General features: G+C 34.0%; 1 protein-coding gene and 1 pseudogene across 1 annotated transcript; both read right to left on the minus strand.

Annotated features, from left to right (window-relative positions):
* Nucleotides 1-10,365: 10,365 nt before the first annotated feature.
* Nucleotides 10,366-11,293, minus strand: LOC125204076 (protein SRC2 homolog). The gene has a single exon (XM_048102623.1). It carries the CDS (start codon nt 11,220-11,222, stop codon nt 10,455-10,457), a length of 768 nt encoding a protein of 255 aa, XP_047958580.1. The 5' UTR covers nt 11,223-11,293; the 3' UTR covers nt 10,366-10,454.
* A 394-nt stretch (nt 11,294-11,687) lies between these two features.
* On the minus strand, nt 11,688-14,176 carry LOC125206264 (annotated as a pseudogene).
* Nucleotides 14,177-17,409: the final 3,233 nt, after the last annotated feature.

Genomic DNA, 17,409 nt, shown 5'->3' on the forward strand with positions numbered 1-17,409 from the left:
AAAAGCTTCCAGGTAATGGTCTTAAAGAAAAGCCACACATCGAATCTCGTTGTAAGTTACTGAAAAAACAATATCATGCTATCTATGATGTACGTGCTAGTGGAGAATTGAGTGGCTTTGGCTGGGATGATGAAAGAAAATGTGTTACTGCAAGTGCGGATGTTTGGGATGATTATTTGAAGGTAAAATTTTTTATATTTCTTATTCCATTTTTATTTATTTGTTGCATGACGAAAGATTAAAATGAAATTGTGTTATTGTGTGTAGAGCCATCCAGATTGTACTTTCATGAAAAACAAGTCTTTCCCTTACTTTGATCAACTATCAATTGTATGGGGTAAAGATAGAGCTGCTGGATTGCATGCTGAAGTTCCAGTAGATGTAGTCGAGGAATTAGATAGAGAAGAAAATGTAGATCAAGTAGATGGAGAATCTGGTGAAGATGGTGTACCTTCATTAACTACACCTCGCGACGAAGGAACTTCAAAAAGACTTGATCGTAAGAGGAGAAGAAGTTCAGATGGTTTCATATCAAGTTTGGAGCGAATGGCTAATGTGCTTGCTGCGCATATGGATAAGTCGAATGATCAAATGAACAAGATTCTGGAAAGTGTTACCGGAGGTGACAAAGAGAAAAAAGACAATCGTCGTATGCTTTATGAGAAATTGCAAGAGATTGAAGCGTTAACTGATTCTCAGAGACAAAAAGCTGCAATGAAACTTGTTCGAGATCCTGATTTATTAGATTACTTTTTCACTCTTCATGATGAAGGGGCGAAAAAGATGTTTCTAATAGAACTATTAGGATGAAATTACTTTTTTACGTTTTTGCTACCAGACTAGACTTCTTCAATTTCATGTTATTGACTATCTAAACATTATTTGCTTTTTTAATTATATTCAATCCGTGTTTTTTTTAAAGTAATTTTTGTATTGTATTTTCTATATTTTCATAATTTATTAGATGCATGTAATGAGAATTATATTTAAGTAATTATATTTAATTAGCATTATTGATATTAGAAGGATGATATATATATATATATATATATATATATATATATATATATATATATATATATATATATATATATATATTGATTAAATTGTTGTAGTTTTTAGTTTAGTATTTAAAGTTAATATAAAATTCAAAATCTTGACATTTTCCAAACACTGGAAAGTAAAATTATTGGGAATCATATTACTAGGAATCACTTTCCTGGAAATTACTTTCCCTGCCAACTTTCCTTTCCTTTACTTTCCTGACAATCAAACATGCCCATAACTTAATTTTAGATGAATAATATATAAAATAATAATTCATGGCAATCAAACCACATCTATAAATTGATAGGGTAAATATGTTAGACATTATTTATCATCATATATTCAAGATTACATAATTGAATATAAATAAAGCAAGATCTTCGAACAACATGTATTTCACGTATTAACCATAAACATAATGGATCGAAAACTTACCTTTTGATCCATTGCGGAAGCGATTGGGGAAGACGGAGAGAACTTCCTCGGACTTTCATTGGCGTAGTAGCGCAGCTCCAACTCCAAGGATTTGTTTCTCTCTCTTTCCCTCGTTTATGTGTTCTCCTAATGTGTGTAATTTGATGGGATCACCACACTTGTATATATAGGCAGAGAGAGGACAAACCCTAATTATAAAACCCTAAAAACCCTTTCCATCAAAGTGGCTATTTTAAAATGATTAATGGGAGCAATATCTTTTTACCAATATAGCCGACTAATTGAATCACATCTAATGGAATTAATTCTTTGAAATCCCAACCATATGATTCTGTACTTGAATCGCTAATTAATTGGTAAATATGCATTATATATATGTATAAATATTCCTATTTCCTTAATAATAATAGTCAATACTTAATGACTAATTATGACGTCAATTTAGGGAATATGTATTCATTTATATTATTGCTAGTCCCTTCTATTTCCATTCCAATTAATACAATAATTAATTGATAGCTAATTAATTAGGGAAAATGTGTCTTATACCAAATGTATGTATTATACTAAATTCCAATTCTATTTAGGATTCTATCACATGTCACATATGTGAGACACAAAACTTACATTCTCCCACTTGGCGAACATGTGGGACACAAAGTTTTCGATTCTCCCACTTGTCACACTTGACAGAGCCACAATAAAATAGACATAATAAACATAAGGCGCGCATAATATTGGACTTTATAAATACTTTCATCATTGGTAAACATAAGTATTATATTAGAGAGACTACTAATGCGGGTCATGGCGGGCGTATATCATTCAATCGACATAGTTCCTTCCATGTACCACATCACCAATATCCACTCTAATATAATCTATAAGTGACACAATGTCCATAATTGTCTTATTTCAAGACCTCCTGCATTAATACTAAAAACGTACATATGCATATCAAATAATAAGTATATGCAGGAAAAGTAGAAACAACTTTATTGAATTCAAAATATCCATAACTTAAGTGTCTGAACCAACATGGAAACATAAAGATTAGACGTTTCCATACCCAAGACCCATTCTGTTAACTTATTCCATAAATGTCTTAGGCGGTAACGCCTTAGTCAATGGGTCAACAACTATAAGCTGTGTGCTTATACATTCTATAGATATTATTTGTTCCCGAACTTCATCTTTCATGACAAGAAACTTTAATTCCATGTGTTTAGCTCCTTTGAATACTTGTCATTCTTAGAGAAAGATACGATTGCACTATTATCACAATACATTTCAAGGGCTTGGATATTGAGGAGACAATACCAAGGCCTGAAATAAAATTTTGCAATCATTAATGCTTCAAAGCAAGCCATAAATTTAGCTTTAATGGAAATCCAATCATTTCTAGTTGATCAGATTTCCTTAATGTGAGCATAAAATCTTTTGTTCCCTTTAAGTATCTCATTATTATCTTTGCAGTTCTCCAATGTTCAACACCAGGGTTACTTTGGTAACGGCCTAGCATTCCAACTGCAAAGTTGATGTCTGGTCTAGTACAGACTTGAGCATACATCAAACTTCCCACAATAGATGCATAAGGAATATTTTCCATATCCTTACGTTCCAATTCAGTTTTTGGACATTGATTCAAACTGAATTTGTCACCTTTATGAATTGGAACAACACTTGGAGAACAAGCACTCATGCCATATCTCTCTAAAAGATTCGATCTATGTAGCTTTTATGAGACAATCCAAGAGTCCACGTGATTGATCACAAGATATTTCTATCCTATGACATAGGATGTCTCACACATATCTTTTATGTTGAAATTTTTAGAGAGATAATTTTAGTGTCATGTAGTAATCCAATGTCACTATTAGCAAGCAATATATCATCAACATACAAAACCAAAAATATGAACTTGCTCCCACTAACCTTGAGGTATATACACCGATCAACAGTGTTTTCTTTAAAACCAAAAGCAGTAATAGTGTCATGGAATTTAAAATACCATTGTCGAGAAGCTTGTTTCAGTCCATAAATTGATGTCTTAAGTTTGCAGACTAAAAATTTTCATTCCATTTCTTAATGAAGTCTTCAGGTTGTTTCATGTAGACTTCTTCTTACAAATCGCCATTTAGAAAAGCAGTTTTTCACATCCATTTGATGTAGTTCCAAGTCGAAATGGGCTACAAATGCCAAAATGATTCTAAGTGAGTCCTTCTTTGATACTTGAGAGAAAGTCTCTTTATAATCAATGCTATCTTTTATGAGTATAACCTTTGGCAACAAGTCTGGCTTTAAATCGTTCGATTAAACCATTTATGTCGAATTTGGTCTTGAAGACCCATTTACACCCAATATACTTTTGTCTATCAGGTAATTCGACAAGGTCCCAGACTTTATTATAATCCATAGATTTTAACTCTTCTATCATGCATCAATCTATTTATTAGAATTATTACACTTAATGGCTAGTGAATATGAAACTGGACTGTTATGTGTCTCTATGCCACATTCATATTCTTAAAGATATACCATACGGACATCAGAAATGGCCAGCCTTCGTTCTCGTTGAGAACGCCTTAATGGCACTTCTGTAGATGCTTCTTCCACACCTATGTTCAATGACTTCGGCATCATCATTAAGTGGTTGGTCATTCAAATGTTCAATATTGTTAGATTGTTCAACAATATTTAGCACACTTAACTCTTAAGGAAAAGAGAGAAGAGGGAAATTTACCCTTATCTCACATATGACCGCATCATGAGTTTTAAAACTCCCACTGATCTCATCATTCTTAAAGAATCTTGCATTTCCAGTTTCAACAATTTTCATGCTATGATTAGGATGGTAAAAACTATACCCTTTGGACTTTACTGGGTAACCCATAATGTAACCACTAACAATCTAAAGTCCAATTTCTTTTCTTGCGAAGAATATACTCTAGTTTCTGTTGGACAACCCCAAACATGAAGGTGCTGCAAACTGGGTTTTCTACCTGTCCAAAGTTCATAATAGAGTCTTTGGTACAACCTTACTAGAAACCCGGTTTAATACATAAATAGCGGTTCTAAGAGCATAAATTCACAACGTTATGGGTAAGGTAGAATTATCATACTTCTAACCATTTCCATGAGAGTTCGGTTTCGTCTCTCAGCAACATCATTCTGCTGAGACGTACTTGGCATAGTGTATTAAGCACAAATGCCATGCTTTTCTAAGTACTTGGCAAAAAGGTCCATGTAATTGACTTACTTTAGTGGTACGACCATAAAATTCACCACCTCTATCAAATCGAATAATTTTCACCTTTCTATTTAATTGCCTTTCAACCTCAGTCATAAAATGTTCGATTGTGCCTGAGATTTTTCTTGCAATAAATAAATCCATAACGTGAAAAAATCGTCAATAAAGGTGATAAAATATTTTTATCCACCAAAAGTCGAGACATCAAAAGGTCCGCAAATATCTGTATGTATAATTTTAAGGAGCTCATTACTTCTTGTGGCATTTTTAGTATTGTGTTTGGTTTGTTTACATTTAATACAATCCACACAAACGGTAATGCTTGTAAAGTCTAAATTCGAATGAATATTATCCTTTATAAGCCTCTTAATTCTTTCACTAGAAATATGATCCAGTTCCTTTATGCCATAAGAATGATAAATTCGAATGAATATTATCCTTTAGACGCTCCTTCGGTTGCAGTGTGAGCATGAGATGCACCCATTCCATACTTCTTCATCTTATGCTCCTCCTAGACCAATACGTTTCCCAATTCTTTAAGAGTCCACTAATCTTTTATAGTGAATCAATTTGGAATGGTCCATATTGAGGAGGTAAGGAAATTAGGGTCAATTGGACAAGGAAATCCTCATTCACCTATAATCCTAATTTCAGCTTAGAAGAGATGTTATTTATGTCCATCACATGCTCGTACATAGTCCGAGAACCATCATATTGCATGCTCATGAGATCCTTCATAAGTTTTCCTGCAATAGACTTATATGCAGTTGTGAAGCGATCCTCAACATTATGCAAATATTCTTTTGCAATATCAGTCGTTGAGAGACTTTATCTACAACGAATATTCTAATGAACTGTAAACTTAGTCCTGTTAGATTTTTCCCAAGCATTATGGGCAATCAACCAACTACTTTGATCAAAGATAATTGGATTATCATTCAACAGTGTTAGGTTCCAAGTCCATTATTCCAAGAGTGAACTTAAGTTTCTCTTTCCATTCAAAGAAGTTAGTTCCATTAAGTTGGGGAACGTTTGAGGTAAACATACTAGTAGCAAAAAATATATGTTTTTACATTATAGGAGCAATTAAGAAATGAATGCTCACATATAAAAGCTTTGAATAATAACACGAACATTAATTTGAAAACCCATATCATGAGGCAATTATGAAAACTCCTTTGGGTAGTCTTCATACAATAATAAAAATCATGTTTTTAATATCCATATCTCAGTTCAATAATTGAGTAATAATAAATTGGCGTTACCTTTGGGTAATCGACACCAATTTAAATTATTAACTCCATTAGTGTTTATTATGTCGCAAAGACTATTTCCTTTGGGAATCTAGACCTTACAACAAACAAACTATTTAGATGATGAATAGCCACAACAAGCATGATGATTAATTGCATACATAGATTTTTCATATTAACTTGATTATAAACTCTTCTCATTTTACCTCACTTTGGTGATTGCAAAATAAACATAATATAATCAAGAATGTATAGCGATTAATTGCTTAAGCAGATTTTCACTTAATTTGATTATAAACTATTATTTTACCTCACTTTGGTGATTGTAAAATAAACATAATATAATCAAGAACATATAGAGATTAATTGCTTAAACAAATTTTAATATGAGTTTGATTATAGACTCTCCTTATTTTGCCCCACTTTGGTGATTGCAAAATAAACATAATATAATCAAAAATACATATTAAAACGAGAATTGAATTATGTAATCATTCATTCCACTATCTAGGTATATTCATAATCATGAAACATTTAATTGAAATCTCAATTCACCAATTCATGAAACTCAATTTACGTTCATTATATATATATAATCAATATACCCAAATCAATTCCATATATATAAATAGAATCAATATGGAAACAATATATTTCAAAGTATAATCATACAAAATAAACGATCTTTAATTGATAAAGAGATTAACTATATATCAAATTATTACCTTTCCTTTCATCCACTCTCTCGATGCGTGCAGAAACAATGCATATTAAGACATAATTATTTAATGTGATAAACAAAACAGAGACGAAAGAATGAAATCCATAGACGTAATAATCAATACATAATTGCTCAATTAGGCATATGAATTCATTTTTAAAGTCACGTAATTCATGAATTGGATTCAGAATTCATACTATGTCAACATATTAAAATCACCAATTCATTCATAGCAATTTATTAAAATAAATTCACAAATATGGTTTTCAATCATACGAAAATACATGAGTTCTCAACCATGCTCTGATACCACATGTTAGACATTATTTATCATCATATATTCAAGATTACATAATTGAATATAAATAAAGCAAGATCTTCGAACAACATGTATTTCACGTATTAACCATAAACATAATGGATCGAAAACTTACCTTTATGATCCATTGCGGAAGCGATTGGGGAAGACGGAGAGAACTTCCTCGGACTTTCATTGGCGTAGTAGCGCAGCTCCAACTCCAAGGATTTGTTTCTCTCTCTTTCCCTCATTTATGTGTTCTCCTGATGTGTGTAATTTGATGGGATCACCACACTTGTATATATAGGCAGAGAGAGGACAAACCCTAATTATAAAACCCTAAAAACCCTTTCCATCAAAGTGGCTATTTTAAAATGATTAATGAGAGCAATATCTTTTTACCAATATAGCCGACTAATTGAATCACATCTAATGGAATTAATTCTTTGAAATCCCAACCATATGATTCTGTACTTGAATCGCTAATTAATTGGTAAATATGCATTATATATATGTATAAATATTCCTATTTCCTTAATAATAATAGTCAATACTTAATGACTAATTATGACGTTAATTTAGGGAATATGTATTCATATATATTATTGCTAGTCCCTTCTATTTCCATTCCAATTAATACAATAATTAATTGATAGCTAATTAATTAGGGAAAATGTGTCTTATACCAAATGTATGTATTATACTAAATTCCAATTCTATTTAGGATTCTATCACATGTCACATATGTGAGACACAAAACTTACAAAATACGCACAGCCACCAACTTTTAATAAAGTACATGTGCTATTTTGTTCCTTAATTAGAGTTGATATAAAAAGTACGCTTCTAGCTCCTTTTAGTTATGTAAGAATAAAAGAATTTATCATTACACTATTTTATTCATTAAGTAATAAGGATAAAAGATTCTGAGTATTCGACATGGTAGGATTAGAGATGGTCAAATATCAGTGAGACTCTTTTATCTAACATTATGAAATGAGTATTTCATAATCTAGATAACTTGAATGCTTGAAGTTGAATACACATACAATATTAGTAAGTATCATGTTCACACAATTAAATATAGATATACAATCATTGATAATTTGAGTTAACCTTAACCTCTAGTAATATCTTAAAAAAAATTAGTGTGCAAGTTCAATGTTGAACCAATAAAAACAAGAATGGCAGGAGTATATTTTTGTGAAATGCATGGCTTGTGAAAAGGCAATATAAATGGAATAACCGAATAAGGACAAAGGGTGCGAGCACAACATGGACGGTGGAAGAAACACACTTCATTTTGACATGTCCTACAGTTTTTCATTTTTTAGGAAAACGTATCTCCAATTTTTAATACTCCTATTTGAAAGATAAGATAAGAAATATTCTGAAGGTAGCCACAAGTCGAAGCCTTGAGGATGGCCACGGTCTTGGTCTATTCGAATTAGATTCTTGATTTTTGCATTCGTTCTTTTGGGCATATTACCGTCCGTGTTTATAATCATTTTGATGCAAAGACCCTATATTCTACTTTTATTAGCCAATTATATATTTAAATTATACTACATACTATTTTATACTGTTAACATCATTTTTATTTAATTCACATTAGCATTAGTTTTTTTTCTTTACCCATTAAATTTGATTCCGATACCTTAAAATCATTATTAATATCATTAATTAACTCAATTTGTACATGCTCTTTATAACTTTTAATATGACTAAAAGAGCATATTGAGATTTGATCTTTATATTATTAGTAAGTTTTACAAAGCCAATAAATTTTTTTAAGATATTATAGTCAAACTAAATAAATACAAAAATACTAAAATAGTGAAATTTTAAATCTTACAATATAAAAGTACGTATAGGGTTCTAAGTGCTCATATTTATTCGCACTATTATACTCTTTTATGATATACATGAAATGCATCTATTTTCATGATATGATAAATAAACTAAAATATGCATATAAGCATAAAGCATTAGTATTCTTAAATAAATTAATTCTAATTATTCCTTGTTATACCATTCATATTTTTTAAATCTCATTAGTATGCCAATTAGGCCAAGTTGGGACAAGGAAAGACTTCTTTCTTAGTGTTTCGTTTTCAACTTTTAAATCTAGTATACTACTAGCATGTTACTCGCATTATTATATTTAGATTCATCCTAAACTACTTATATATTTATATTTTAAAATAAAATAAGGATATTAATATATTAAAATTAATTAAATATTTAAACTTTTGAAGTGATCTCTAATATTTAAAAAATTAATTTAATTATATTAAAAAATTAATTTTAATTAGTATCAACAGTCTGTTTAACGCAATCAATAATATTTTTTACTACCTCCGTCCACCAAAATTTGTCTCATTTTTTCATTTTCGTCCGTCCTCCAAAATTTATCATATTTCACTTTTACCATTTTTTATAGTGAACCCATATTGTACAAACCAAGGATGGAGCCAGAAAATTATAATAGGAGGGGCAAAAATATTAACGTACAAATAAATAAATATAAAAATAATATAAATATATTAAAATAATATAGTATATTATTTTAGAGGAGGATAAGCCTACGTATATGTAAGGAGGGGCAAGTAAAATATATTTTTATCTAAATGAGAGGGGGCAGTTTAGTTAAATATGTATATATTTAAGTTTTATAATATATATATCTACATTACTATAGAAAAATGAGGTGGGGCATTTGCCCCTTTTCACTATACTATAGATCCGTCCTGGTACAAACTCATTCTTACTCAAATTTTTATTATAAAATTAATATATAAAAGTAGGATCCAGAATCTACTAACTTTTTTAATTCATTTCCATTACATTTCTTAAAACCCGTGCACGGTCAAAATGAGACAAATTTTAGTAGACGGAGGTAGTAATATATTAGAAATAAGCTAAATATATAAATCAAAACGATCAAACGAAGTCATATTCACGTAACATATCATTTCTATTTCTCACTAAACTTATATATTAATATTAAAATCTCAGTGATTATTTGTAATGTACAATGTGCCAGTTCAGTTTTCAAGATAACTTTTATCTTCTCCATTCACACTTTTAACTAAATCTTAGCTAAAAATTGTAGATTTAGGCCTGCTTCAGCCCATTTGAATGGACTCCTTTTCTCCTAATCTCATGACTAACCATTTCACCATATCCCCCTCCTACTAATTTGTCCATCTTGCTCTCCTCATTATTCTCCTCCCCACTCTATTCTACAACCATGCATGAGACTAATTTAATCCTATTCAAGATCTATTTTAGTGTAACGTTAACCGAACGGCCACAATGTGAAGTTGTGAACTCAAGTAACCATAAAAAAACGTCCATGTACACGGAAAATTGTATCATTATTCTCTGATAATATACTACGACAGCAAAACATGAGTCTTCAAATGCAGAAAAATAAAACCCAAAGTATTAGAAATCGAAATCAGGCATATCGCCCATGGCATCAGCATAGCCATCTGCATAGGCCGCCGATTCCCCAATATCAGACGCCATCTCTCCCACCAACAATCCTCCCAACAGTCCCGCCCCCAATCCCAGCCCTAATCCGCCCCCCATTCCCATCTTATTCTTCTTCGGCCTCTGCGCCTGCGTGTACCCGTACCCCATCGCCGGGGCAGCCTGGTACCCGTACCCGTACCCACTCGAAGTCGGATAAGCCCCATACCCGTACCCCGGATGCTGTGCGGGCGCGGGCGGGTAGGCATACTGCGGCGGCGGGGGATACGCCGTGACCGGCTCTTCCACGCGCTTGGGCTGCGGCTGGTGCCTGAATTTATCCCCAAATTTGTAGGAGAATTTCAGAGTTCCCTTGGGCTTGCCGGAGGGGGTGATCACCTGGTACTCGACGATTCGGTCGGCGGCGGCGGAGGAGTCGAGGTCGTGGATGGGGACGGTGACGGCGCCGACGTCCTTGTCGGGGCCGAAGGTGCTCCGAGTTCGGATCTGGAAGAGGAGGGAGAGGCCGGGCTTGGTGAGGTAGGGCTCGTCCACCACGAATTCCATGCGGTGGTTCCATTGAGGGGAGGTGCCGGAGTTCTTATCCACGGGGGTGCGCTGCCGCGATTGCGGGTACCCGGCGATGGAGACTTCCACGTACACGGACATCTTCGAGAAGTGGTTCACGTCCTTGAGGCCCTGCGCCGATTGTACGCTGATGTTTAACCGCCGGTATTCCATTGTTGCACCAGATTTTGATTAATTGAATCAGAATTAGGGATCCAAAATACTTTAGTTATGAATTGTGAATTTGAGTTGCAATTGGAGATTGCCGATGGGATATATATAGAAAAGGAACTCCATCACACCGACCTACACTTACTCCGTGTTGACGTCACAACTTCCGATATACTAGTATTTTGTGACATATCTAGAATATTGTTGGGCCTTCTAATGGTTAATACTCCCTTAATTTAATGCATAAAATAAGAATTTTTATTATTATTATTAGTAAAAATACCGGAAGGGATCCCCTGCAACAAACCTAAAACAAATCCTAAAACACACGTAGATACTTATTAAAATTGCTCATAATATTTATGAGTGTGTTTTACTTTCAAGGATCCAGAAGAGCTATATCCGGATCATGAATTCAAAGAATAGATGCTAAGTTAATTGAATTATCTCAACTCGTAATGTATTGCATCAATCAAGGATCTCTCTAGGCAACATGACTCTAAAAACAGCATAGTGATGATTCAAGCTTCTCTCTCCTTGCAATCTCCCAAAGCACCGTCGTTTGGGTTCAGGAAAGCATAGAACACTCGCCTGATTCTCTCATGCACAATCGCCATTGAACACCTGAAGTTACAGAATGGTCAAAAAAACTAAAGTGATCAAAGAAAGAAGAGTTAAAGCTATGTTGCACCCCCCCCCCCCTACCCACCCATACGCATAAGAGATAGTGTGTGTAAGAGAGAGGCTATAGTAAGTAGAGAGAACTCACATAGCACACGGCTCCCAGACTAAGTAGATGTCGTAGCCAGTACACAGATAAGGTCTTGTAGGGTTATTTCTTGAACAATTCATGTTGCAACCGATATCTCGCTATTCTTTAACTGAAATAAATTACAGCATTTGAGCAAAGTCAAGAAATGTCCATAGAAAACATTAAGGTGGAGTAACTAGGATTCAGGTGGCTTTTCAGCCAAACTCAGCATCTGGTCATCTTCCACATATTGTAGGGTCCGACCCGATGCTTACATCTAATGTCTTCACCTTTTGCCTTTTTAAGGGAGAGCCGGTCGGGGTTAGCACTTTCTGATCTTCTTGAACAGAATCTGCCCCTCTGGTATTCATAGGAAAAAGATGCCCGTCTCTTGCAGCGGAAGTTTCAATTGCCACTACGGCTGTATGTCGTAAAGGATGCCAAGAATCCAAATCCGAATGCAATCAGTGCTCGAGCCATCCCAAGGATGTAAACAAGAGACTTCCATATACGATTGCTTTGCTTCATTGGATAGTAAATCATTTCCCATTTCATTAGAGCCACCCTGTGTAGTTGTTTCGTGATTTTGGGAACAGCATGACTCCTTGCTACTACCTTTAGCACCAGGATGCAAGACCTCATCACACGAGCTAGCAATAGTTTCTCCTGATAAATGATTCACTATAACAACAGCATTGACAAGCTGACAACAAAATTTAGCTTAAATTGATCAGAACTACACAAGGAAAACAAAAAAGAAGGAAATATGAGTAACAACTAATAAGGCCAATAAACAGTAGGTAGAGAAGACAAGGAGGATATGAAACACAGGCATATTACTTTGCAAATTGGCATAATAATTTAAGATTTAGGTATAAAAACTAGCAAGGACTTCCATCATTGACCATACGAGCTATGAAAAGGATTTTTTTACAGATAAAATCATAACAAGATATCCTAAAAAACCATACGATCACAGATTAGAACATACTGAAGCGCCGGATTTAGCAATGTGAACTGCATGTTTCATAAATTTGAGAACAGATAATGAATCCGACTCCAAAAATCCAGTTATGCCATCAATATTGCTGTTACATGAAGAAACTTAGAACTTCGCCTCATGTTAAAACACAATTAGTTGATATCTTTAATAACTTCCGAAGTAGGTGGATGGAAGGAAGTTGGCCACAACTTGCATTGTTCTTTCCATTCTTCTTTTGTTGTTGCAGCATATTTGCGTACCTAAACCAATCAGGGTTGGCAAAAAAATTTATGCAAAGAGGAACATATGTTTACAACCAAATGAGCTAGATAGAAACACGAGTATCAAGATATATAGCATAGCACTTTTAGAAAGTTGATTAACAATAGACAGTAGAGTGCAATGTAATCCAACTGCATCAGCATGCATTGCAGATTGTATTATGGTTTAAGATACATGGAATTGTTCAGACAGGAACGGGCATCGACAAAAATGATAAAAACGATGACCCACTTTTGTAGTGAAAGTACTCAACTGGTACGTATTCATAAGCCCCAGAACATCCTCTGGTATGTAGTTACACTCAGCATTGCTTTCAGGGTCCATGCATAAAACCACAAATAATTGACTCCTTCCTGTCAGGATAAATGTGCTGTCTTAGACCAAACATACTAATGTCTGTATAGAAGACCAGCAACTACCTCCATCAAGAAAAGTCTTTTTTATGCGCTTCATGGTGGGGGAGCTATATGATTTAGTTTTCTGTAACATAAATTTGAAATCCAAATAAACAACATATTGATATAGGGTTAAAATGACTAATGTATGAACAAAGCAGCACACCTGACTACAGTATTCGCATGCTTAGCATCAATTGCGGAAGCAAGTACATCCACTGCACAAACAGAATAAAAAAAATAAAGGCCAAGTGAACAAAGAAAACGATATAATCGTCGCAAATATTCCAACCAAAAAATAAAGAAACACAAAAATATATACCCGTAGCCGTAGGCTGGTGGTCTGGACGAATCGGAGGCTTTTCAGGAATGTGAACTATTTCCCAACAGTGTGATGGGCCTACTGCCTACAGTTTTTCCATCAGCACTGCCCTTCATCCTCATGCTCTGAGATTGAAACGTATACTATAATCTACAGAAAGCTTCAGCAGCAGCTGCTAATAAAAGTCGAGCAGGTTGGTCTTAGCAATTCAAAAACATTGTGCATACACTCTAATCTGCGAAGTCAAGCTACATTACACGAATAGTGCTGCTTCAGTAGCTGTAACACCCCACTTTTTCAAACCCTAATTTTCGGGTTATAAAATTTTTTTTGCATTAAATGCCTTAAATGCTATGATATGTGAATTATTTGATGAGTAATTAATTGCATAGTGTCTTTGTGACCTAATTGCGTATGAGAATTGAGATTGAGTTGAATAGTCAACTTGTTGAAATGTTGACGTGGCTATTGAATAGTCAAAGATGGGAAAATATGACGTGGCCGTTGAAAGGTCAATGCGTTGAGAAAAAGAAGAGAAAGTGAAGAAATGATTGACTTGGTGTGAATATTTGATGCGGAGAAATATAATTGTGGGTGAATTATTTTCCTAAGGGATGAGTGAGAATTTAATAGGAGCATTATTTAATCATGTGGAGTTATTCGATCCCTCCTATTTTTATTTGGAGAAGAAATCCTATTTTTCTTGGATTTAATTATTGCTTGGGATAATTATCCGAATTTAATCCAAAGTCCGATTATTCCTTATTTGTTGGTGGAATTTTCGAAACCCCTAATATTTCTAGGAGATTTTCGAGATCTCCTATTTTGTGGAGGAAGGGATTATTTTTATATTATTTTATTTGATCCCTTATTTATTCTATTCCATGAATAAATATAAATATGCTAGAATATCCTAGCATATCTTGCCAAATCTAAGAAGATCTTACCATATCCTAATTAAAATAGGATTTAAATCAAATCCCTTTTGAGAATGGAAAAGAAGTCACGCCACTTTTCCTATTGTTTGGGGAGATTTAATTTTATATTCTTGCTCCGTGATATATTATTCTACTCCGTGAAATATTTGAATTTAATTATAGGCTAATTAAATAGCCTATAAATTTCGAATTCCCCATTCTTCTCAACCAAATTAACGCCACTCCCCTATTATCTCTCCCAAATCTTTTTATTTATTTAATTATTGGAGTATATCTTAACCTCTATAAATAAGAGGAGAGAAAAATCAAAACCCTAGCTACAAAAATCGCCCCACTCTTGAAAACCGTTCCCCACTTCTCTCCCCACTCTCTCCAAGTTTTCTTCAAGTTTTCTTCAAGATTTCTTCATCAATTGAGAAGAATTCAAGTTGGAGTTCAAGATTTTATTGAAGAATCAAGGCTATAACTTGTTTCTACCGATTGTTCTTTTGGAAAAGGTACTTTAATCTTTGATCTCCTCTTCTTCTACCGATTAATCGGTGTTCTTGAGTCCACATGCATTTAGATTGAGTGAAGGGGAATTAAATTGATGAATTTTGGGATATATGTGTGCAAGTGTGTGTGTGCGAGACCGTGTGTGTGTGTGCACGCCTCGGTCGGCGTGCACATGTGTGGTGATCGTATACGTGTGTTGTGTGTGTGGAACACTCATGCGTGACACGATTTAATGGTGAATTTGGAGTTGTTCATTGAATAAAAATGATATGCCAAACATACTTTGATTTTGATTGATGATTTTGAAAGTAATCGATGGGAAAAAGGGAAATATGGGAGACATGCATGATTTGAGATCAATGATTGAAACTGATTTGTGATACGCCTAATTTAAAGGTGATACTTCGCGCTCTCAGCGTGATAAACGAGGAGAAGAGAATACTATCAAGCTAAGCCGACGAGGTGGGCTTTCTTTTAAAATAAGGACATTGTCCTAAACTGATATTGATGAGAATGAGATATGTGTTATCATGCCTTGATTTGTTTTGTCGTGCCTATCCCTCGTGGCTATGCCACTATTGATTTAATCGAATTCGGATCCTTGTAGAGCCGCAAACTCTACTTGGGTTAGTGTACACCAATGTTAGACCGAGTGTGGCGTACGGGTCGGCCGGTCTAGTGACCTGGATTGCGGCCGCATTCCTTGTCATGTAGAATGAGGATATGGTAAACGTCGATGAGAAAAATGGTTGCGCGACCGTGATATTTGATAAAGAAAATATTTTGGTGCCTCGGGTCTTTCTAAAGTTAAAACCCCGATGGACACTTGAGAATGGCATGATAACTATAATTGTGATAAAACTGTTTTCGGCAATGAGTCCACTGAGTATGATTATAAGTACTCAGCCCTGCATGTGTTTTCCCTATGTGCAGGTTGAGCGGTGGCGAGCGGGCGGCGGTGTTGAGTAGGAAATAATAAGATGATCTGTTGGTACTTAAAGTGTCGTTGTGTCTCCATACATAGCCTCACTTCTCTCTTGATCGCTTCCGCTATATTATGAAAACTTGTTATCTTTGGTTGGGTATGAAACTCTTTTATTTCGTGGGAATATTTTGGATATGGAACACTTGAGAATATGTTGGAAACTTTGAAATCTTGCTATTTTGAGCATATTTGGTGATAGCCTTTTGTTGGATTTCTTGGCTAAGGCATTATTCTTTTCCTACTTAATTGTTCATTAAATGCTTTGGTAAAATCCCTTTTAAAATGGAACCCTAGCCTATGATCTTTGATGCATTTAAGTCCGCCTAGTTAACGATCGCCGCATTTATTATACCCTAGATGGGCGGGTCGTTACAACAAATAAAGCCTCTTTTTGTGTATTTTCGAATAGAGGAAGGAGATATATTTGAACTTGTTTGATGATGAGATGAACAGAAACGTTACTCGAAGAAGAGTGATGTTTTTTTTAATTTTTATTTTTATTTTTATTTGTAGGTGTCTAATGGACGTTGGGCTGCTTATTTTAGTAAATAAAAGTAAAGCCGAATAAATTAATTTGGTTGGAGAAAGGCGCATATTTATTTTTGAGTTGGAAATTGTAGATTGGCGTAATTTAATTTTTTTTATACGTATTTAACTAATAATGTGGACAGTGGGCGCATATTTTTTTTTAAGTTGGCACATATTTCTAATTATTTGAAATTCATTTTATAATAAGTCTTAGATAAATTAGTAGTAGTATTTTTTTAATATTATGTAATTATATATAACATGATTTATTACTATAAGTAAATAAATCAAATAAATTATTGATAAATGCCGTGGGGTTAATGTGTAATTCAAATAAATAAGTAGATTAGATTGAAAATGTATAAAAAGTAGTTGAGTACGAAATATTCTTTTGAGTTTGGTGTGAATGGTTGGAGTAAGACTAAGGTTTGATGTAATATTTACTGAAAAATAAGTTTGGATTTGGTGTAAATGGTTGGTAATGGCTCAAGGAAATTCTAAGTGGAAAAGTG

This window comes from Salvia hispanica, chromosome 2 (assembly GCF_023119035.1).
Source record: "Salvia hispanica cultivar TCC Black 2014 chromosome 2, UniMelb_Shisp_WGS_1.0, whole genome shotgun sequence".
NCBI classification, from domain to species: Eukaryota; Viridiplantae; Streptophyta; class Magnoliopsida; order Lamiales; family Lamiaceae; genus Salvia; species Salvia hispanica.